This window comes from Diadema setosum, unplaced genomic scaffold (assembly GCF_964275005.1).
Source record: "Diadema setosum unplaced genomic scaffold, eeDiaSeto1 scaffold_25, whole genome shotgun sequence".
NCBI classification, from domain to species: domain Eukaryota; kingdom Metazoa; phylum Echinodermata; class Echinoidea; order Diadematoida; family Diadematidae; genus Diadema; species Diadema setosum.
In genome coordinates, this window is record NW_027307652.1 from 243,974 (window position 1) to 268,753 (window position 24,780).

The 24,780-nt window shown below is 38.2% G+C and overlaps 1 protein-coding gene across 1 annotated transcript in view; it reads left to right on the forward strand.

Moving 5' to 3' along the window:
• Nucleotides 1-21,670, forward strand: part of LOC140245731 (nuclear protein MDM1-like) — a 34,063-nt gene extending 12,393 nt beyond the window's left edge. The window contains exons 9-14 of the mRNA XM_072325264.1: nucleotides 400-546; nucleotides 5,651-5,811; nucleotides 9,804-9,938; nucleotides 12,037-12,170; nucleotides 12,819-13,032; nucleotides 21,298-21,670. Of these exons, the coding sequence (XP_072181365.1) occupies nucleotides 400-546; nucleotides 5,651-5,811; nucleotides 9,804-9,938; nucleotides 12,037-12,170; nucleotides 12,819-13,032; nucleotides 21,298-21,617 (1,111 nt within the window). The 3' untranslated portion in view covers nucleotides 21,618-21,670. The remainder of the gene's footprint in view (nucleotides 1-399; nucleotides 547-5,650; nucleotides 5,812-9,803; nucleotides 9,939-12,036; nucleotides 12,171-12,818; nucleotides 13,033-21,297) is intronic.
• The last annotated feature ends 3,110 nt before the right edge of the window (nucleotides 21,671-24,780 follow it).

The following is a 24,780-nucleotide window of genomic DNA, read 5'->3' on the forward strand; positions in this document are numbered from 1 at the left end:
TAGTCTCCTCATCCAGCGGTTCCAACACAAAAGTTTTAAAAATTCATAACTTTTGCATCGATTGTCCAATTTTCCTCAAACTTTCAATGATGTGTTCTACTAATATTGCTGCATTCTTTCAATCCTTATGTTAATGAAGGTGAACTTGTCCTTTAACCAAATTTAGATACTCACCTACATTAAAACCGCTATAGCTTCTTGAAGATAGGATATGGTCAATTTTTTGCTGCTGGGTTGCTGCTTTGATTAGAAACATTCCAGTGATGGAATGTCACTGTGCTTGTAAATGTACTCTCTGTGAACATATACTTTGCATTGAAGTAGTTTAGCTACAGTCATGAAATATTCATTTCTCTCATTGTCTTGTTTCTTCACACTACAACACACATCAATATCTAGTGAACAAAAAGAAAAACCCGAGAAGGATGTCCCAGCTGAACAGAAAGCACCACTGGTCAGGAAGCTCCTCTACAAGCCCAGTAACCATAGCTCACCAGAGGGCAACAACCGCAATCAGATTTCAGCCCCACAGAATAGGAGGTCAAGGTAAGAATATATGACATGCTTGTCATGCAAGGGGTGATTTCAAGTTTAGAGCTAGTGCCTGAGTGCTGGTGTTACATTATGTATATCCCAACCAACTGCCTTCAATCAAACTTAACACCAACAGTCTCACTAACGAAAACAGTACTGATAGTCAGTCCTGAACGCCAGATTTATTTTCACACCACTGCAAAGTTGTACAGAAATTGCAGAACGAAAAATGTGATTGCACTTGGCTCAAGTCAAATGTGGAAAGATGTAGCCATGAATGCTTTTTATTAGACAGCTGATGTGGAAGGAGAATTGAAATGATATGAATTCTTCAAACAAAATGATCTTAATTTTGCTCCCAGGCATAGATTTATGTTGTCATGTCTATGAGAGTATTCCTGTACTTTTGAAGGGTGTTCTTCATTACTTAAAGGGAGGCAGTCCTGAGAACTTTCACTGTACTGATAATTAAGAAGAGTAAAAAATATAACCTTTCACCAGTTTATACACGTGGAAATCAAACACTGTCTTGTACGCGATTTTTGAAAAATAATTCCTGCAAGCGATTGTGTAAGAGCCTGCAAAAAGGTGCAACGTCAGTGATGCCCAACTTGCCAAGTTGACAGCCGTGCCTCAGAAAACCAATTTGTGTTCAAAATGATCATATCTGATTTGTCATAAAATGTGACAATATGTGGTTTTATTATTTTAAACAAAATATTTCAAGCTTATTTACATATATAATTAATGTAGAATAAAATTGTAAATGTGAATTTATAAATATTTTAAAATCAAATATGCCATCAAATAGGCACTGTCCTTTTCGAGCTTCTGTCCATGTTGCATACTACTTTGCGTACAAACCACTCTCGCGCGCATTCTTATCATACTCCGTCGTAAGTGAGTTTGACGTTCAAACAGAAGATTACCTGGGCATAAGAGACTCGAATTCTTCAAAGAGAATATTGTTTCCGTCTCGATATTTCTGTAAGTACTCAGATATCAAACGAATATGACTTCTACCGGGCAGGGTAAAAACGGGGCTGCAGGAATATGATTTCGCTCCACTTTGCCGTGCAGGTCCAGTCGGCACTGGCAGTGGCACTGTACTGCAATCTAACCCCGGCTGCAGCTCCACCGTAAATGGAACATAGCTAGCCACTTTCCTTACCTCTCTACACTTCCTTTCCTCCGTTCTTTTCGAAATCGATGCTCGAGGTGTTTCTGTTTTATCATTCATATGAGCAAATATGGTCGGGATTGCATCTGGCTTCAGGAGTTTTCTCGGTTTATAACCGAGGGCTACAGCCTGCCTGTCCATGTCAAAACATGCTTCTCAAATGGTCCTCGCATATGCCTACAACATGATATCAAGAATGCTTTAAGTTTTTATGTTTGCTTCGTTGTATCGATATTTCTCAGCCATACAGCGCACCTTTCACGATCCTTTTGTGGGTCTGGGATGGAAAAACTGATTTTCCTGGGCAATTTTCTCTATGATTCGAGCGAAATACTGCTTGACACATCAGCATGATGAAAGATAGCCAGACCAGATGACGGTTGCCCCTCTAGTGTAAATAAATGTGTAGAGTCGTTTCTATGTACGTACTATACTAGAACATAAACAGCTAACTGCATGCGCGGCGACAGGGCTGCAGCTGCGCCGTGATAGACTGGAAACGCGCGAAGGGCAAACCGGGATATCTACCGTAGATCTAGTAGTACCGTCCACACGTGTACTGAGCGAATATTTTTTTGTTTTGTTTTTAGTGATGTTTTTATTAATTCCATTTCCTTTGAAAATATAACAGTTTCAAAAAAATACATATGTTATACATAACTTTTGTCATGACTATTCATGCATGTATGAAACATATTCTGTGAAAACAAGAATAATCATTCAATTCATTTTAAGGCAGAAATCAAACAGGAGAAAAAAAATAGAATGAATAATCCGGTCAATTTCTTTTTAACTAAAAAAAAAAAAGAATACGATATACAATACACAATACACACACACACACATACGCACAGTACGTAAAAACAATGTCAAATACTAGTAGCCATCAACTTCTTCATGCATCCGGGTAACTAGGGAGCGTACGCATAACGAGCAGAACACGGCTGGGAAGAGTTGTGCCTCGGTGACGTCCGACTCTCTGCCAAGACTTGCTCATTAGCATATTCACCATGCAGATTCACACTTTTTCAACCAAACTTTACGAGCTTATTTGGTGATTTGAAAGTTTGTTTTTGGTGAAAGTAGTTCATTGGAGGTACCAACAACAACATATTTTTTTTCAAATTCGTGAGGACTGCCTCACTTTAATGTGAGTTGGGCAACATGCATCCATGGACATGAATGTGGGTGGGTCTGTGGCATTTGCACAATGGCATTGCTGAAAGGATGCAGACTTTTTTTGAGAATAAAAAAAACATATGTTTTATGACTGGAGCAGGTAAACATTCCACAATGCAAGTCTAAAGGTCACTTTTCTGCATGCATGCTGAGCATGGGACCAGATTACCAGTCATATGTGAGTGTGTTTCATGCATGACTACTAGCTTTTGCTTACATACAAATGTCCAAACCACTCATATTGCAATTGTGTACTATATAAAGCATTCTATTAAGACATTCTCCTAAAATCAGCTATGCTTGTGACATGAATTGTAAGGTCGTGACAAGATTCTATGTGACATTTGAATAACACTTGAGCAGTACTTAGTATAGGTAAGAGTCCTTTGCATCAATATGATTTTTTTTTGTGTGTTTTTTTTTTTGTCTCGTTCTGTCTTTTGATGTAGCTGTATGGAAGCATCGGTTCATGTATAACCTATAACTACATCACAGTGTGTAGTTGTAGGGAATATCAGTTACTGTATACGCTGAATATTTCGCGAGGTTTTTATTTTCACGAATTTCGCGAGTCAGGTGCTATTCGCAAAATTAAAGACATGTGAAAATATTGACTCTGATCCCACTGCAGATGTGGCATACGCGTGTACATTTCTCCGTTCAGTACAAGTACTCCACGATGGCGAATTTAACCACTCGCGAAATCGTCGGGAATTCCCGATTTGCGATAATTTAGACTTGCAGATTATATGGCGTATACAGTAGATGTGACTTGGAGTAAGGAAACTGGCGAGATCGTGCGCTTTTTTGTGAGGGGGAAGAGCAATTCAAAGAAATAGTTTTCTTTGCTAGTATATGATGTAAAGCTTTCGTCAGTGAGGAATCTATTATTCCTGTTTTATCCTTGAGATCTGGTTTGCAAAGAAAAAGCTCAACGTCAAGCATTAGTCAACAGAAGGATGATTGCACATACTTGTATATTATGATGCATTAAGTATACATATGTATATCTTTGTCAGAAAGACAGTCAAAGGGGTTGAAGTTTAGTATTTTCCATGGTCATATCCGATGTCTTTGTTGCTTGATAAACAAGAACTTTAATTCCTGTGACCCTCTTTTTGGGAGGCGGGAGTGAAGGGGTTACTTTATGAGATTGCCCTTATTATTTGCGTCAAAGGTTTGATTAGATGCAGTTCTGATAATTTTCTTTAAAGTTTAGAATCCAGCACCAACAGTGATAGGCAGAGTTCATAGCACTTTAGTTTTTCTTGTAGCAGAATTGGAACATACACTGTGAACAAAGGTTGTCATATCATAATAAATGACATATGTGCCAAAAAATAGATTTACAAATCAAACATACCGACAAAAAAACAAACAACAAAGAAACAAACAAACAATTGAGCAAAAGTAGAATTAACCTTGAGTTGTCTTCATTATTGGCCTGCAGTATAGCCATATAACTATTACTTCTTTGTCATTGAGTATGGCAGGCATATTCTGTGCCAAGATTTCTCAACTTTCAAGCATCCTTGATCTCTATGAATAATGCTTTTAGATATGACAGTGAGCCTGCCAAAATATATAACTATGCTGGCAATGTCTGTACACTGAATAAATGTCATCACTGTCTCTTATGGAATGGGATTTGTTGGATGATGTTGGGGGACCTGTTTATTTGTTCTGGTGCTACATGTAGGAGCACCTGGTTTCAGTTTCAGTTTCAATGTGTCCTTTGATTGGACAAGCACTGTTTGATATATCTTGAAGAAGTATTTTGAAGTGCTTTTGATACCAGATCCTGCTTAAATCCAAAACTTCTACTTCTAGAAAGTGTGCTATGATAATATTTATGACAGGTAATGAACACCCTGTACATATCTGTATAAGTTGTTGAGCCATTGACAGAGGGGGGGGGGGGAAGTAGTGTTTTAGCAATTATCAATTAACTGCAGTCAAACAGTTGAAGTCTTATCGATTTATTTCAACTAGTGACTGTGATTTTGTCATGGGAGAGATACACATACATATTGCCTGTTGATGCAATGGATAATTTGTTCAAAATGTACTCTTACAAAACACATAGGAACGGATGCACGGACAGCTTCTAAAACCAGCTTTCAAATTTTGCCAACATCTGGGTTTTTTTTTCTGTTTTCACACTAAGGAGCTGCTGTTGAATCTTAACCGCAGTTGATAATGTTGACATGTTTTATGTAAACAGTATAACAAGTTTTTATTTTTAAAGTAAACAGAAAAAGAAAAGAATTTCATTGTAAAGTTTGGGTCATCATCTCATAATACTGCTCACAAGCAATAGTTACTAGGTTCTGAACTTGCATTGGAATGATGACAATATATACTGGTAGATCTGTCTTAGGAAAACAGTGCCATCACTTAAATTTAGGTAATGAAATGAAGCATCACAGAGTAGTTTAAAATGCTTTTTTAAGTTGTTTTTCCCTTTGTTTCTTCACATGTGCTGTGACAATTGCAGCTTTTGATTTTATACTCACATACTACTAATGTGTCTGTTTGTGGGTATCTTTGTCATGAAATATCTACCTTTAGTTCTTATCTAGCTCCATAATTTCATGTTAATGGTAATTGTGTAATGCTTTATTCATTTATCTATTGTCGGTTTGCTATTTAAAATTTTCCCAGCCATTATTTGTTGCATAATCACCATGTGAAGAGTGATTGCCAGTACTTGTGTCGAGAACTGTCATCACTTATTTATTGATTCTGTACTTGCAGTAACAGCAGCATCACGACTCAGGAGTCTACTCGGAGCTTGTCATCCTCCCTGAGTTCTGGTATAGAGAGTAGTGATGGGACGGGGCGTCCCCCTACGCCCACGCTGAAGGCAGAGACATCAAAACCAAGACATCACTTGGACAGGACCACCCCAGCCAGAGGTAAAACAAATCAGAACAATGATAGTAGTTGTAATTTACATTTTGCCAAATCCACTAAGTGAAATGCTCAAGGCACACTCAAAGATGAAAGGATAAAAATAAAATAAAGAAACAGGAAAAGTACAAAAATCTTGAAACAAGTAAGTTTTCAACTCATTTTTAGACAACTGTGTCATTCCTTAAGTAAGATGGCAATGAAGTCTGAGGTGAAAGCCCAGCATGCGCAAAAGCCCCACTTCCCCCAAGACCTACCTACATGCAGGGATTAGAAGTGAGCTCATTGACTTCATGGATGGAAGTAAATCATCTCACTAAACACTCTGTGCATTTGAGCATTTGAGCATTTTTCTTTCAATAAGCTGATTTTTTGTTTTTGTTTTTTTTGCTTACTTTGCGGGCTAAGTATGCCAGAGCATTAAATTTTTGATAATCCATCGCTTGTTCGTCCAGCCAGCCATTCAAAGTACTTCTGTGAATACGTTGGTTCAAAAAGTTTTGTTCACAGGCTCAAGTAAAAGAAACCTTTTTTATGCCTGTGCTGCAAAGTGTTGCTTAGGCATTGTTTTCGGGCTATCCGTCTGTCCGTCTGTAATCAGTTTTTTTGAACAGACATTTGTAGTTTTTAATTTTCTTGTGTGTAGCATGTTACAAAAGTGGTACAACAGTTTTTAGAGTATGAAACAGTGTTTCATCTTGTGAAATTATAGCTGAGTTCAGAAGTCAGGATGTCGGGGTCCTAATCACCTTTTCTGCTCCTGCAATGACCTGCCAGCTTCATATATTGTATCAGAGTTTTTAGCCATATTTACTGTCATCTTGTGATGAAAATTAGAGCTTAGAATTTTCTAAAAGCACACTTTTAAAGACACCCAGTCGCGAGGATACATGGACATATTTCAGCCGCGGGCGGCAGCACGTAAACTCGCTTCCGAAGTTGCTACGAAGCGAAATGTGTGTGTGCGCAAGACATCCCTAAAGCAATGTATCGCGCTATAGTATCTCGTTTGCTCGCATGATTGATCTGAGCGCGGGGAGTACGTTTTGTGTAATGTGAATTGAATGTATGGTATACTGTATGTACTGTGTGATGCAATGTTCGCATGAGCTATAGTAGCTAGCTGCCTATACTTGTACGACTACAGTGTACGCCTTCTCTTCGTCGCACCGTCGATCGTCAGTCGTTAACTACACTGCAATTGTCAGATCAGATTATTATAGGTAGGGTGGCCATCATGGACGATGACACATCGTCATGGGTAGCGGATATTACCGCCGAGTTGTCCATTCTGAACGCGGACGATTGGGTCGGAGACCCTGTGTCTTGTGTAGCCCTACTACATATCGACCACATATTGAAACATATTGAAACCGACCGCGTATGATTCGCGCACTGAACACTTAGTACGCACTTCTCTGCGCGCAAAGCACATAAAAATGGATTGGCTTTGAATGTAGATGAGGATGGTGTGGGAAAACGCGATAATTCATTGTTCATTAATGGTTTTAATCAAGGACAAAATTTCGAATGAATATTTTCACCGAATCGTAATGACAGCACAATGTAATGTCTATGGAAGTTTCTAAAAGGCTTCTAAAAAGCTTCGTACAACACGGTGTTCAATACAACTCGGTTTGCGTGCATTGTCAATGCAAAAACAGCGGTCGATCCTATTAACGCGATTTACCGCGGGGAGCTGAAACGAGGCCACGCAAGTTCGTCGGCGATATTTTGTGCACTGAAACTTCGAATCGAAAACGGAACAACGGTATTTGATAGAGCTGGATTTTCTCAATCACGTAGGTCAAGTTTTTTTACGTGAATTTCAGTGTTAAATATTCTTATCAAGCAGATAAACATTAGGCGGTCGATTAGTAGTAGGTCCAACCATACTTGCCCTGGCATGTGTAAATTCAGGACGGGGAAGCGACTGTGCCCGTGCAGGGCCAACGGCCACAGTTGCACTGCACAGTGTAACTGTGGCCGTGATAGAAGGGGGCCGTGCACCAACCGACATACCTTCAAGTCGAAGTAGGGCCTAAACTAGAATCTATTATTGTTAGATCTATCATCTTTGAACCTTTAGTTCCCCTGTTTAAACGTTAGAGTTCTACCAGATCTATTGGGTTAGACTACATGTATGATGGAGCTGGCGATAGATCTATTCATTTTTTTAAAATTTATTTGCAAATCCTAAATCATATTCTTGGGGAATTTGCATAACATGATTGATATGAAAAACTTCTCATTTAATGGGACTAATGACATTAAACTGACCCAGCAAATGTCATTTCAATTACGGCATTATCATAATTTGACATAAATGAGAACGCGGAATTATACATAGAAAAATAGGCCTACTTGTCGATCAAACGCAAATGCCCTAAAGTTACTGATACTAGATTAGAAAAAGTCATTCCTCTTCAATCACTGATTCATGTGTAGACTTCTACTTACACATCATCTGGATCTGGATTCCTTGAAGTTGTTGACTTGGCCAGCTGGGGTTGCTTGATTGGCGTAAGCCGTGGCAACACAATTCCACCGTGCATGTCGTAACACGAATTTGCACATTCTAAATAAAAATTCCTGCAAAACTGTTCATGCAACTCCAGCTGCTTTTGCAAGTGGAAAGCAAAATTTTCATCGGCACGCTGACGCTGAAGCCTCCCCCTCTGGTCTCTTACTTGTCCTCCAGCTAAGAACACATCTCTCTGCGTTCTCCACTCGTCGATAGCGTCAAACAAGTAGATACGTTGCCTCGAGTTGGACGGCTGTTTGATCTCCATTGTGAGGTTTCATTACTAAACCAAAGCCAAGGCTAAGCCGAAACAGTACAGCACTTTTTATTGCAAACAGTACTCGCATACCACACACAATATTGATACTGACATACCGGTACCGACGACTTTCTATCAACTTTGTTATGTTACGATCCGGCCCGACGTACTGTAAGCTGTACGTATAACACATGCAGCTGACGCAGCAGACAACATTGCACGATGAGATCATAACAACCTGCCATATGGCCATATGCATTGCAACTTGCTATACATGAAGCTTAGAGTTCTAATATTTCTTCATCAAAGCATATTTATAAATACCAAATATTAAACAACGTAATATATGAATAATTTATGATATTGTTATATAATATTTTCAGACATTTTAAATATTATTGCCTAGATTGCTGAAATTGGCACCATAGTGCATATAAACAGAGACTGGAGCCAGATACGTACGTACGTACACCCGACAGCTCTCACTACTTGTTGTGTCGCGGACCGGGAGAGATTTTCATGCGCATGGCTGTTGTGCGGTTTTGTGCATGCACCCATTTGGCCCCATTCGGTAGGTATTCGGGCGTCCATGTTGAAATTACAGTGGACAGCTCGCACGGCGCTCGTGCCCCATCAGGTTTTCGCTGGTGCGCTGCGTAGCGTCGTGTTCGGCATTCGGTACGTACGGGGGTACAATAACGGGAGGAGCAGCTTGTCGTGCTTTTCTACTGAGCTGCGAATCGCCTGCGACGACCGGCTGCCTTTAACAGCATAGAGGCATACACTGACTTTTTTTCCTAGTAAATGAATTTCAGAGTTGATTCTTTTTCTGAGAGCATTTGTTCCATCATGCATTTCCTGTATACAAAGGAAATAAAGGCCATATTTACTATCATTCTGCTGTTTACAGTTTTCCTAACACTTTCTGGGAAAGAAACCCCTATCATTGTGATGTTCAATTGTTTAACTTGATTAACTGATGAAAGTATTTCAGTTTCATGACTTATATATATGAGGTTGAATTGTAAGCTGCAGTGTATGTAAAACACAGCAGTAGTTAACCTGCAAATATCATGAAGTGAGAACACAAAATCTAAAGATAGGAGCCACTTCACACCATAGAGCACCAATACCACTGACTGCTGCCAAAACTAGTTGGTGTAACGCACCAACCTTCATGTGAGTTCTGTCCTTGTCACACCCATCCAATGTAGGGGGAGCCCTGTTAACTTCCCCAGCAGCAGTCAGGAAGGCGTGGCATGCCGGTACATCCCCCCAAACACAGAGGCAGGCCAGGGATTTAAACCCCAACAGTAAGACCTATGTATCCAGGTCAGCCACAACCAAGGGTAAGTGTTGCTTTTAATAGAATTACACCTTTGTTTTTGTAGTTTGATGGCAAGATTGAGGTTTGCAAGAATAATTAATGTTACTACTTTTTAAAAAACTCAATTTCAAAGAGGAAATGAAATGTAAATGGCAGTGATAATGGGAGTGCATTGTATTGAAAGGGAGCAGACCCTTTATGTTCTTGCAAATATCCAGCAAGTACCAAACTGGAGACAGCATTTACTACAAGTAGAGCTTTTCGTCATAATTCAGCACAAAGTTTGTACGAGTTTATCAACTACACAAGATGACTAGAACATTTGCATTCAGGCGTAACCTATTTATGACGACATTGTTTTCAGATTTTTTTTTTCGCAAAATGGTCAAATTAATGGTCATTGTGTTGTGTAAGGATCACAAATTGATTACTGTGCTGCTGTCTATGTCATTGGCTGTCATTTTGAATCAGAGCATAGTCGGTGTAAATTCTGACATGCCTTTCTTCTCTGTTGAGCCACCAAAATGTCCAATAAATGTTTATGTACACTTAGACTTGAGTTTGATGTCTAGAATTCTCTTGGTGAGGACAGTGACAAAAAGAGGATTCACATGTGCACAGGTTAGCGGGATACAAATCTTGAGATTTTTGCATGTCTTGTGGACACAAAAACCCAGAAACTAGAGTGATCAGCTAGAATGACATCCTAATTTCTCTGACACAAATGTTGCCCTCGGATTGGGTTTTGGCGTTCAGTAAGAGGAGTCAAAGTACCGTCTCCTACTTTTTAGAGAAATTTTCATATCTTGAAACATGACTTCATACTCCTACAGGGCTAAGCTTTCCCAGAAAATATAGTGTGCCTTTTTGTCGTTTTAAGCCAGTTTTTCTTGTTACATTGTACCACCACTTTAATGCTGTGTATTGCAGCAGTAAGGCACTTATCACATCTGTAGCCCAGCCCATAAAGGTGTTACAACTTCCTTCCCCCCATGTATCCCATCCTGATGTGATTTAATCTGATAAGCAGCTTCCAAGGACAAAATCAATGCCCATTTCCTCTGCAGATAAAATTCATATTGATGGCATTATAATATATTTAATACCTGGATATACGTCGAAAGCAAAATAAATCATTCTTTCCCTTTATTTTACGAGCATTTTCATTTCATTCATTCATTCATTTATTTTCCATTTCCAACAGAAACATATAAATATTTTACAGAAATTGAATACATAAATTTCATCATAATACAAAATAAAGGATAAGTTTACCAAACATTGTAAGTATACGTAAATGCTGGAAATGGGGAGGAATGCATTCTCCCCACACGTAATACAACAAATTATATATGATTGATTGACTGATATACATAAAAAGTGGAAAAAAAAAAACTAAGACAGTGAGACCTATAACTAACCTAACTAACCCAAAACAAACACCCTGAACAAATCCCTACTCCAAGTCGCTGTCATGCAGGAAGAGAGAGAAAAGAGATCGTATCTTGATTTTGAGTGTTAATGCAAATACATACGTATATATGTGTGTGAGTATACATGGTGAGATTAAGGGCATGTACCATGTGCAGATGCCGTGTTGGTTCTTCATGAGAGCCATATATAATGAGAAGTAGGAAGGAGCGGTAGGGTAGAGGCCGCGGAGCTGTATTGCAGCATGTTTAATGGCTGAGCTTTCAGTTCGTTAGTGGACCTTCATCAGGGCTGCGCTAGCAGACAAGATGAATTAAATAACTCCTTACAGCATTTAAAGTCAACTCAAGTTCATGATTTCAAGTGCATTCCACATACATAGTAACCCTACATCCCATAAGCAGAGTGATGCTGTTAGGAGTCATTTAATCTATTTTGTCTGTTAAAGCAGCCCCAATGAAGATCCACTAATGGACCGAAAGCTTGCTCATTAAATCTTCTGAAATCTAGCAGCATCTACCACTCCTTCCTACTTCTCATTGTATATATGTGTATGTATGCATATCATATAAATCCTTAGAATACAGTAAACAGTTAATGTTATGATACATTGTTTTCTTATAATTAAACTGTTTTACAGCAAAGGAATCTGTAGTCATCATTTCTGTGTGTTTTGACATTCAATGTAGCAATAATTCCTGGTGGCATCACAAATGGCTTTGAGTATGACAGCGATGATGAGGATGATGACGATGGCGATCTTGACAGAACATTAACGGATGGGCGGATGACTCCCCCTCGTAGTGCTGCACAGCAGAATCAGGTAAAATGCTATTAAGTTGTGAGCTATCGGGATTCTGTCGGAGGAGTCACGCAGACTTGTACTTCACTTGAGGAATGCACAAATAGATTCTAAGATTAGTACTAAAATCTGAAAGAAAGGGTTTTCTTCTTGTCTCTGGTCTTAGAATTCCTGTCTAAGCTGTTGCGTTAGGCTTATAAGGAATAACTGAATCATGAAAACAGTTGAATTAAGGGGGATACACAGATGACATACTGGTACTAATATACAACTATACCCCCCCCCCCCTTATTATTTTCTTTCATATTCTTCTACTGCCATGTCCATCCTCACCTCCCATTGAGATTCTTGTACATTGATCATTTCAGAGTTCATTCATTGTAAGGATAAAGTTATGCAGTGTATACATTATATACTCATTTATTCTCCTAATCTCTTGCCCTCTACATTTATGGGAATCATCACTACTGTGTTCAAAAGTTGAAAATGGAATTTTTGATGTGTCACTAGTTACTCAGTAAATGAAGAAACATTTGTTTCGTTTTAAGGGTTAGACACCTACACTGTAACAATCATGTAGTATTAAAGTGTGTTAAGTGGGGGTATGTCAGGTACTTGTTGATGACAGGTCACCCATATAATTAACCCCATGCTGTCTATGTGTTTCAGATCTCAAAGCGCACTCAGCTGTCGCCATCAGCTGGGGTCAGGACCAGTGACCCCCACCTCCTCGACGAGTCACTCTCTCCCGTGGGGTTCCAGCGTCACTCTGAGCACTTCTTCGAGACCAGCCCGGCCATGCCCAGCCTCCCCAACAAGATTGAGCCTCCAGGGCGGTGGGCAGCCCCTAGGCAGGCCTTGAAGACAGCACCACCGGGCAGGGGTGAGTGAAAATCCAACTGCCATATCGTTGTTGTTTGTTTGTTTGTTTGTTTGTTTGTTTGTTTTCACCAGAGCTGTGGTTTGTAGTACCGAATGTTCCCCCCCCCCAAAAAAAAAAGAAAGAAAGAAAAGAAAATAATAATGATAATAATTACAATCAGACTTTCTGCAATAGTAACATTAAAAGTACTTGTGAATCAATAAAAATCCAATTTCAAGGTGTGAAACTATAACTTATTACGTACATCTCGCAAAAAAACCCATTCAATTTGCTTCAGTGGTCACAGATAAATTGGGGTCTTTGTAGAGCATGTTAGAAATTCCTTCCCTCCTCCGTTGTGCTCACACCTCACAAAATGCTAACAGCATCCAAGTGCTAAACTTCGAAGAATGCACCCATGGCATGTTTTACAACGATCCACATTTCTCTGTGACCACTTAACCAAATCAAATGGGGTTTTCTGCAAAATGTAGGTAAGAAGTTATAGTTTCATACCCTTAAATAGCATTCAGATTGTTCAATCATTTTGAAAGTTATCAATGCGGAAAATCCGATTGTAATTTCTTTTGGGGGGGAATGTACTGTACAGTAGGTTTTGCTGGACCTAAACCAAATGGATAATGGTTGTATCCATTGTTACATGCAAAAGGTAGTTGGACAGAATCCAGTTTGGAAGTTTCTTCTGTATATTAATACTAAATGTGGCAGAGTTGCTCCCTCAAATAAAGAAAAATCGATTTTTGGATGTTTTGTAATAAAAACATATGAGAAACTTCAATTGATTCAAATTCAAATTTTCAAATTCAAATTCAAATTTGTTTCACATGCTAAAAAGAAAACATCACGTTCACAATCAAACAGAACAATAAAATATACAATCAACATAGCACGTGAGGGATCAGTAAAGGCCGTATGAAGCCTATCGAGGCCGATTCCCTTTCAAACAATAAATAGTACGCAATTTCCATCAAATATACATCAAGGAACAAAAACAACAAAGAAACATCACGGATTCCCAGAATTACCCTTAAATTGAAGTCTGTATTCACGAAATTTAGAGTTCAGTGTCAAGTTACTGCCAACTGTTTTCAAAGCTTCCGTAGGGTTTCCATGCACTCTTTCACTTACCGCAGAGATTGAACAAGGGAGAAAGCCAATTTGAGACAAGAAGTAAGGTCTGCATAAACTGTAAAGAAAACACTTCTTTTCATCATCTTTATGCTTCCAAACTAAGCTAAGGCCATGATATCATAGGGAGAATTACTTTTAATATCAAGTAGAATCATTGAGGCTTTAATATACTAGTATGATAGAATGGAAACTCTGTGATTTTTGTCAGGAATAGAAATGTTGTGTGAGCTGATGTATGCTTCAAACGTTTCATCCTATTCAGTGCTGGTTAAGACAGGACCTTTCTTGCAGGCCACATGCTTGTGGTCAGTGAAGGCCAGAGGGGATGGCCAGAATTCATATTCCTCATCAAACAACCTTTGCATTTTGTGATTTTTTTTTTAATTTATATTTGTTATTATTATTATAATTTTGTGTGTGTGTGTGTGTGTGTGTGTGTGTGTGTGCTTGCTCTGCTTTTGTGTTCATTAGTGTGGTCGCTACAGGGGTTTTTCCCCAACAAGGAAGTTTTGGTCATTTCCTATCTGTGGGTAAAACGATCCGGGCAGTGGAAGAAGTCTAGATTGCTTTTGGTATTGTTGGAGCTACTTGTGGGGCTATTTTGAGCCTCCTCAGTTGGTTTCATTTCAGAATCTCAGTCAGATTCAGGTTCAGATTCACTGTAGTCATCTGAGCTTTGGAGATTTCCTTTGATGCAGATGAGATACAGTGAACAGCTAACACACAGAATACAGGAAGCCTGCATATACAGTATACATGTATAATTCAGCAAGCCTAAATTCAGGGTATGACATTGTGTAGTGCCATCTCTTGCTATCATGGTAGCCAAATGTTAGCATTCGGAGATATATATTCCAATGCAAATTATTCATCCCTGTTATGACGTGATGAACATAATTACAGAAATTGTAATATTTTTTTTAATGTTTTTTTTTTTTTTTTAAAGATGTTATCCTAATTGTGGTCAAGAATTCAGAAAGAGGTCATTATAATCCACAAACTTGGCCCAAGATTATTGTATTCTGGTCTGTGGACTGATTTTTCAATATTGCCCAGTGCAGTGGTACTGGTGCTGTTTACTGCAGAGTACTGCTACTGAGCTGCACATGCATGCTCTGCCTTTGATGCCATTGTAGGGGTACGGCATGAGCATTTTAAAGGGGAAATCCAGTCCAGATATAAGTTTGTCTGATTAAAAAAGAGTAAAATATTACAAGTACAACAGTAGAATTTTGATTGAACTTGGGTGGAAAATAAGGAAGTTATGACATTTTGAAGTTTCGTTAATTTTTCAGGAAACAGTTCTTGAACGGTCACTATGAACATGCAAATGGCAAAGTGAGCATGTCATCCCCTCACAGCTTGCCATATAGTTTGTACATAACATTTTGAAATTTTCCCGTTTTTCACTCAAACTCAATTATGCCCGAGGCTCAAATCCTGCTATATCTACCTGATCACTATTCCAAAGTTATTCAACCAAGAATAACATCAGTATTCAGACTTCAATGATAGAAATATTGAATTTTCGTCATATTTCTTAACACGATCAATGAAAAATTGTGAGGCTATGACATGGTTAGTTCACTCATCTACATATTCATATTCACTCTTCAAGAACTGTTTTGCAGAAATTAGCAAACTTCAAAATGTCATAACTTCCTTATTTTTAATCCAATTTCAGTCAAATTTTTACAGCTGAAATCATAAGATTTTACTCTTTCTTTATCGGACTAACTTATATTTATACCCCCGCCACATGTAGTGTGAAGGGGGTATATAGGAATCACCGTGATGTTGGTCGGGCGGTCGTTCGGTCGGTCAGTCTGTTGCAAAATCTTGCGTCGCGAACTCCTACTACAGTTTTGAAGCAATTTAAATGAAACTTAGGGTAAATGATGATATTGAGGTATAGATGTTGAACACATAATTTTTGTGTTTGTCGGACAAAGCGTTGCATGGTAACCATAATTTTACCAAAACCTTGTGGATTGAATAACTTCCACATTGTTCAAGCAATTAAGGTCAAATTTAGTATGTATGATGATCGGGAGGTGTAGTTATGCAAGACACCAATGTGTTAATATAAGAAAAATGTGTTGCCATGGTAACCATTCATTTTTTTGTATCAAATTGAACTATTTAATCTATGAAGGTGAAATTTGATGTGTATGATGCTCTTTAAGTGTAGTTTTGCAAAATGTCCTTTGTATTTGTTTCGGACAATGCGTTGCCATGGTAACTGCATTTTTTTTTCTTAATCCTGTGCAGTGAACTTCTTCCACAGTTTTCAAGCAATTGAAACCAGATTTGGTAGGCATTATGGCCCTGAGGTATAGATGTGGAACACATAATTTTTGTGTTTGTCACACAAGCCATTGCCATGGTAACCACAATTTTACCAAAACCTTGCAGATCGAATAACTTTTCCATCATTCAAGCAATTAAAGTCAAATTTAGTGTGTATCATTATCTAGAAGTGTAGTGTTGCAAGACACCAATGTGTTAGTTTAAGGAAAATGTGTTGCCATGGTAACACTCATTTTTGTATCAAAATAAACCATTCAAGCTATGAAGGTCAAATTTGGTGTGTATGATGGTCTTTAAATGTAGTTATGCAAAATGTCCCTTGTGTTTGTATCAGACAATGCAATGTCATGGTAACCACACTTTTTACCCAAACCTTGTGGAACTCAGTGTCAACTCTATTGAATTGTACAGTAAACTAAAATTATTCTGTTTCCAATTCGACAAGTGCACAAACTTGGTATCAACGTCATTGCCGTCATGACATCACATACTATAAAGCAACACTAGGGGCAGGGGTATTAATCACCTTCAGTGACAATTCTAGTTGGACTAGATTTACCCTTTAACCCTATTTAGCCCCAGGTGACTTCAACACCCACCACCCCCCCCCCCTTTCGACACCTTTTACAATGATTTTTTCATGTGGATTTTTTCTTCTTTTTTTTTTTTTTGATTTCATGACTTTTTTCTTTCACATCTTGCACACATTTTGAGACCCTATCCGTGAAAATCGGTTTTATGCTTGCTGAAATATAGCACATTTCCATGACCAATGTCACTGAAAATAGCACTTTCCTGTAATTTTTGTGTGTACAATATACGGGTTTTGCTAGAAATGTAAAATCAGTGCTTTTCCTTGGTTTTCTCAGATAACATCCTTTTTTTGTTATAAAATAAAAAAGAAATACATTACAAATTAAAAATGAAGAAATGTATAAGAAATTAAGAAAGCAATAAAATACGCAAGAAACCCCTTTTGATACCATCATTTTGTTCGCGTTACTTTGTTTGTTATATTGCAGAAAATATTTAGAGAAAAAAAAAGCCCATTTAAAGCTTTACAAAGCTTAAAATCCAGTGCACAAAATATGCATAAATTAGCATAATTAGCATAATTTAGAGAAAACGTCTTTGTTATTGGAAAATTTAATGATTCATTCTTTCAGATTACATGATGGGCAAATTGCGTGCCGATTTTCGCCACGATGGCACTATCAATGGCCAAGATCTTAGGTCCCCCCAGTTAGCTAAGTTAGTGACCACTACCATTCTTGCACATACAGTATGTCCACAAAAAAAAAAAAATTACGATCAGATTTTTGCATTGATAACACCCAATATGATTAAACTGTCTAAATGCTTCTTAAGGGTCTTAAAATGTAACATTTTAGCTCTATTTTGCAGAAAACCCCATTCGATTTGGTTAAGCGGTCACAGAGAAATGTGGATTGTTGTAAAGCATGTTATGAGTCTGATTCTTCTAAGTTTAGCATAATCTTGTTGGTGAATACAATAGACAGAACTTAGAGGGAAGAGATTCTCCGGCATCCTCTACAGAATTCCTCATTTCTCTTTGACCACTGAAGCAATTCGAATGGGGTTTTCTGTAAGATGTGGGCAATGAGTTATAGTTTCATACCCTGAATTTGTATTTGGATTGATTCAATATTTTTAAAGATATCATTGCGGAGGGTCCCGTTGTAATTTTTGGGGGGACATACGGTATATCAGTAATAGACATCAAAGGCATGTTTGCCTAACACATCACACCCACCAGGTGCTGTATGGATGAAAGAGGGTGCAAGATGTCATGAATCTTGTCTCTAAAACAGATGAGTTCAAAATGTGGCATTTTGTTTACGGTTCCTCTTACTCTTTGTTTATGTTGTCATTTTAGAACATGCTGTATTAAGGGATACAAAAACTCTGACAAAAGCATTAATAACAAATTGGTATGTAATACACATCCCTGAGTATAATATGTGGATGCAGTATGCAGTGAAATGTCTCCCCCACATAACATATTTGTTAGACATTGCTTGAGTGGTTGCATAAAGTTAGTGGCTTCTCTATAGACAACTGGCTGCCCAGACACTTCCTCTGAGCTGGCAACTCTTTGATAAGCAGAGACTGAAACTACTTCAGTACTTTTTGTAGTCCATATAAGTACAAGCTACTCTGGTCTGATCTTATGACAGTCAAAAACTGAATAGCCTCTCACACTTAGCATCCCCCATGCACACTTTAGGAATGCTCACACATTCTGGAACGTTGAACCTCAAGAGTGAAACTTTTCCAATATTTTTCGTAGTTGACAAAATTATAAGTACAATCTACCCTGCTCTTCTCTTCTAGCTGCCAAAAACTGAAGTGCTGCTTACATTATAGCATCCCACATGCACACTCTAGGAATTTCACTTTCAGGGAAAATATAACCTCAAAAGCTGCTTCATGCTTGTTACGAACCGTGTTTCGATGTTCCTGTTTTCCTTTTTAGGTTTGTGTCCGTTGAATTCATTTTCCAGGCAAATGATTCCACTTACACTTGTATTTAAAAAAAAATCAAGTTATGATTTCCATATAAATCATGATAAATGTTACCACAGAAAGAGACTTAAAAGCGCATCCAGACGACATTCTAGAAATTATCATAACAAAAGTGTGCTTTCCCTGAAACAAGTAGGCAAGGCTAACATTTTCCAAGCAGTAGGCAAGGCTAGTTCCAAGCAGTTAGGTTCATTCTTAAATCCACGAAACACATCACACATGAAACTGAAAAGGTTTGAATTTAAAGGTCCACATGATCAGTGATGTACAAATTGCAGCAGACTCACACTGGTTGTAGCTGAGCATGCACAATGATTACCTGAGTGATTTGCATGATCAGTTATACAGACCTACATGTAAATGAGTCAGTGTTAATTATCCAGGTACCCTGTCTTCTCTGTCAGCTAGTGATGTTAGTAATATGAGCATCATTTTTTTTTTCATTAATTCTTTTGCAATGTTTGGTGATGGAAATCCAAGAAAGAGTTTCTGTGGAGTCCTCAGACGCATAAAACAAATACTGTACATGTATATGTATATATGCCATATATTTAGTAAGTCTGATTTATCTTGAATCCTGACTTCCCAACAATTTTGTGAGTGGTTAGATTAGGCGATTTTAGAGTATGGCCATGGACTTCAAATAAATTGTTATCATTACTCATTCATAGGAAGAAGTGTAACATCCATTTTCACAGTAGCGGTAGGCGTGCCAAGACTTTGGTCTACGTAGCTATATTATCACGCACCCTGTTCATGTGCTGTGAATTGCATACCAGCGCATGTACAAGTGCACACTATGTACATCGTTTCATGTTGGAATCAGAGTTTATAGAAAGATTTTTGTGTGTTGTTTCATTTGCAAATAACACCTTACTCGCCAAGCTCACGAAAATCAAAACTCCATGAAATATATAGCGCATAGAACAGTAGAATTTTTGACTAGCTGAATGTGAGAAGGTACTGATGTGCATATGTCCTCCATACTGAACCCAGAAAAGTAAAGAAATGAGCATCAACATTTCAGCTTAAATCATAAAAAACAGAAAATGATAGACTTAACCCTAAAAAGACTGGGCTATTTTGGTAGCTCGAAAGACTGGGGGGGGGGGCCCTAAAGGGCCCCCCCCTTAAGATCTCGGCCGTGGATCGCGTGATCGCCGCGAAAATTTGCACAATGGTAGTGTGCGATGTAATCTACAAAATCGTATATTCAAATTTTACAAAATAGTCTTCTTTTATTTTATTTTGATTAATTATGCTAATTTATGCGAGAAATCAGACTCTTTGATCTAAATCAGTAAATAAAGCTCCAAAAGTGCTCATTTTTGGTCTAATTATTCTTAGTGGCATTCTTAGCAAATGTACTTGAAAAAAAAATTCGGTATCAAAATTAATTTCTTATCTATTTTATTGTTTTATGAATTTCTTATGTATTTCCTTGTTTTTTCGACCTTTTGTTTTTGTTGTTTTTTTAAACAAAATTTGTGGCAGACACTTTTTGAAGCATAATACTCCTAAAACAAATTGATTTTAGCCATTGAGAGTAAAAATAAGCATATTTATATGAGCCATGTGAAAAAACTCAATTTGCATTGACTTTGTACACAAAATCACATTTTTGAGCCATTTTCGGCCTCACGTGCATGTACAAAAAGTTATGTAACTTCAGAACCGTACCCCCAGGCGTCACAAATTTGGTGTCAAAATGTGCGGGATACTCGAAAGAAAAAAAGTCATAGAGCATCGCGGCGAGAGCATAGCATGTTGCAGAGTAATCGCGCGAAATGTCGAGGGGGGGGGGGGCCTTTTAGGCCCCCCCAGTCTTTTTAGGGTTAACTTACCCACTAATTATGACAATATATGAGATTTTGACACAACTTTCTAATACACATCAAAGCATTTTTCTGTTGTGATACCACCATTAGTGACTTTTGTGGAATGAAGGTGTTGTAGACACTAAGTTATGGAACAAGACCTGATATTATATTTTTTTTTTGCCTTTTTTTTATATGAGAGAGTTCTGGAGTGATGATATGTGGTCTTATTTGCTTATGTATTTCAACTAATGTCATCATTTTGTATTATACTTATGATACATTTATTAACAGTATTGATGAACTTCTTCTGTTCTGTTTGATATCACTCTTTTTATTGAAGTCAATTTGAACTTAGACTGGCACTACGCTTTAGAGACAAAAGACAAATGCCAGGATGCCAAAGTACGATGTCACTATGGAGACAGAGAGAAATATGTTGATTTTTGTTTTCCCATAGGACCACTGGAGAGACCCCACTCAGGAAGCATTGCAGGGCGCCCTCAGACGGCCATTCCCGAGTCCAGGCGGCAGGCCACCCTGCGGGAGCACCGCACAAACTCCTTCATGTCCCCCCGAGCCGATGGAACGACGTCGACCCCAGCCGACGAAGATGATTACTCGGACCTGGGCGTGGCTCCACTTCGGGGCCGGAGAGACAGCGATGAGCTCTCTACCTCCACACTCTCCAACGCCTCCAGCATCTCGCTGGCATCGGAGGTCCTGGAGAGGGCTAAGAAAAGGCGAGATGAGTTTTGGGGCAAGGAGAAGAGAGAATGAGGTCCCAGGTGGTGCCACTGTCTCTTGTGTCACAGCTGTGCTTGTGCCCAAAATGAATGCTATCTAGTAGTGTATTACCAAAGGGGGGGGGGGGGGAAAGTTCAGTAAAATTATAAAATTGTTCCTTACGTCTTCATGTGGGCACTTATGGTCCATATGAATGATAGATTCAGTCATAAGCAACCGTCCTGCGCGTTAGGAAAGCTAATCAAAGTCAGACGGAGCATTCAAAATGAAGCAGAACATATGATGGACTGAAAAATAAGAAGTGGAGGATGGGGTGTCAAAGCTTGAGATACTTCTGTATGGCATCTTTGTAATCATACACGTACCAGGATAATATCTGGTCTTTTTCTGTAGGTACATGTAGGTAGTTCATGGTGTTACATGTACATGCTCTTGTAGGCTTTTTGTTCTTGCTCAGAAGACAGGGTTGAAGGTAGCTTGTCCTCAGATGTGGCGGATAGAGAAGCAATACAAAAAGCACAGTAATTTGTTGTCTTTTCTTAATCAGGTGCCTCAAATGATGTACATCATGAAAAGGCTTCTAAAAAAATAGGTTCTAGGGAACACTCGCTCACATTGTGTCTAAAAGAATTTGAATATTTGCCACTGCATGAGGATGGAATATGACTTGCCAGGTTTCAGCATGACTGATATTTCTAATTCATGTGGCATTTGGATGACTATCATATAAACAGTTAACTCTGAAGCAGTTGAGATGTTGAAATACATTCCTTATAACAATTTACCTCATTAATTTCCCTTTGGGGCCAAGTTAGATGTCTCTTTTCTTCTAGATAATTAAGTGAGATTATTTTCCAGTATAAATGTGTGTACAAAGTGTACAGTATTTGTTTGAAGTGTACACCATGTGTCTGCAGATATGTACATATCACTTGTGCAGTTATATTATTTATAGATAGCCTTTGAATTTTTTTTTTTCAAATCTTGTATATATTTTGTAAATGTTGTATGGATTTTCTAGTGCTTGTGTACAATATCTTCAGTAAAGCTTTAGCATTAATAGCAAATAAAGACACAATGTAGTCTTGGGGTAGATTTAATGAGGATGATAGTTGGTCACTATAGCAACAAACTAAATGTCAAAAGATTAATTGGCTGTGTCATGTCAGAGAGTCCAATTGTAGCAACTTACAGTAACAGGCCAGTTTTTTGATGTATTCAAATTTATGGATATTTTCGCATGTTGGCCTATCAATGCTGATATCTTCCTAAGTGCATTCAGTGCATAAAATCCATGTTGCATTCATTAGTCGTTCTATTATCAAACACACCTCGAACAAATTTTGAACTGGTTGTCAGGAGCAACTTCTGCGACAAAGATACGCATGAGGTCTGAATAAACTAGTGTCCTGGGTCTGTAGCAAAGGTCTTTATGAAGCGAGGTCCATGGACCCCTAGCTAGGTGTGAGCTATGTGTAATCTCTTTCTTTCATATTCGACTGAATATAAGGATCTTTGTCAGTTCCATAGATGACTTTGCTATGTTATGACATGGTGACTAATGATAAAACTTCCTTCTTCTTCTTGTTTGCGGTCTTTCTGATCTGTCATCTCATATCCTGTGTGGTGAAATAGTCATTTTCAAGCAGCTGCTGGCTCTGTTGTAAGAGATACATTAAAGGGATGGTACAGTATTGGTGGAGATGAGAATTGGGCTTTTAACTTTTTGCAAGATACCAAGAAAACACTTATGAAATAGTACAGTGCATACCATTTTAGGAGGAATTCAAAGTTTATTCGATGAAAATCGGGTTTGGAATGACTGAAACATCCAAAAACAAAGTAAAATAAAGCGATCGTAATAAAGTGTGGGTCCCACACTTTACTCGAATCGCTCTGTTTTGGATATCTCAGCCATTTCAAAACCAATTTTCACAAAATAAACAAATTCCTCGTGGAATTACACGCTCTTTCATATTTCACAGGAGTTTTCTCATTATCTGTTAAAAAATGTTAGAAACCTGAAATTAGATCTCAACCAAAACTATACGATCCCTTTAAGTGGCTTTCTGGACTATGTGGTTCTTAGCCATCTGTGCTGCTGTTGTAGCAAGTTCCTGCAGCAGCTGTAGTCTGCAACAGTGTGCTAAGCTGTCTAAAGCAGTCTGGTTCCAGTGTGCAACCAGACTGCTATAAAATCCATGTTGCATACCAATAGTTGTTGCTATATCAGATACACTTTGAGCACATTTTGAACTGGTGTTGTAAGGAACAACTTCTGCGACAAAAATACGCATAACATCATAACCAGACTGTAACAGGAGAAGTAACAAGTATGTTACTTTCCCTGGAGCGAAAGAGAGATAGAGATGGAGATAAAGGCTTCTTTGACTTTTTGCTGTATGTGTATTTTGATGAAATACCCCTGAAATGAAGAACTATGTGCATTTTGTAGACTGAGCTCACAAATGGTTTTGAATTGATGTGCTTTTGGCCAGCTGGAAAATTTTGTCCTATGCACAGCGTAACCAGTGCTTGTATCTGATCTTTTGAGTCCAATGATTCCAGTTACCACTTTGCATGAAACATTTCAGTCATCTGATTGTAATGGCAGGACCACCAGAGGGACCAGCACTTATAAAGAAAGGGTACTGTTGGTAAAGGAAAGCATCTTTTCCTTCAAGACAACGAAGACAACAATGATGATGACGATGACGATGATGATGATGATGATGATGGTGGTGATAATTATTGTAAGATTTGTATTATTGTTGCTGTTGTTATTTTTTATTATTATTATCAACATCACCATCATCAGCATCATCATCATCATCATCATTTTCATTATTATTAGTAGTAGGAGTAATAGTTGTTGTTGTTGTCATTGTCCTCATTGTCATCATCATCTTGCAGCTAAATAACAGACATTCCACACCGGACTTTCTCCAGGAGAATTGGTATCGTTTCAACGTTGGACCAATGAGTGCGGGAAATATGTTTGTCCTAATAATAGCTGATAACAGAACAGAGATATAAAATGGGAACAAACACTGAAACTGCTTCCTGGTATGTCGATTTCCATGTTATCACCTTCAGACTTCCATTCTTTTCTTTTTTTTCACCCAAGGGTTTTCCACAGTTTTGGAGATTGTCGTCAAAGGCTTTTTTTATGCTGTCTAGAAAGTTTATTTTGTTT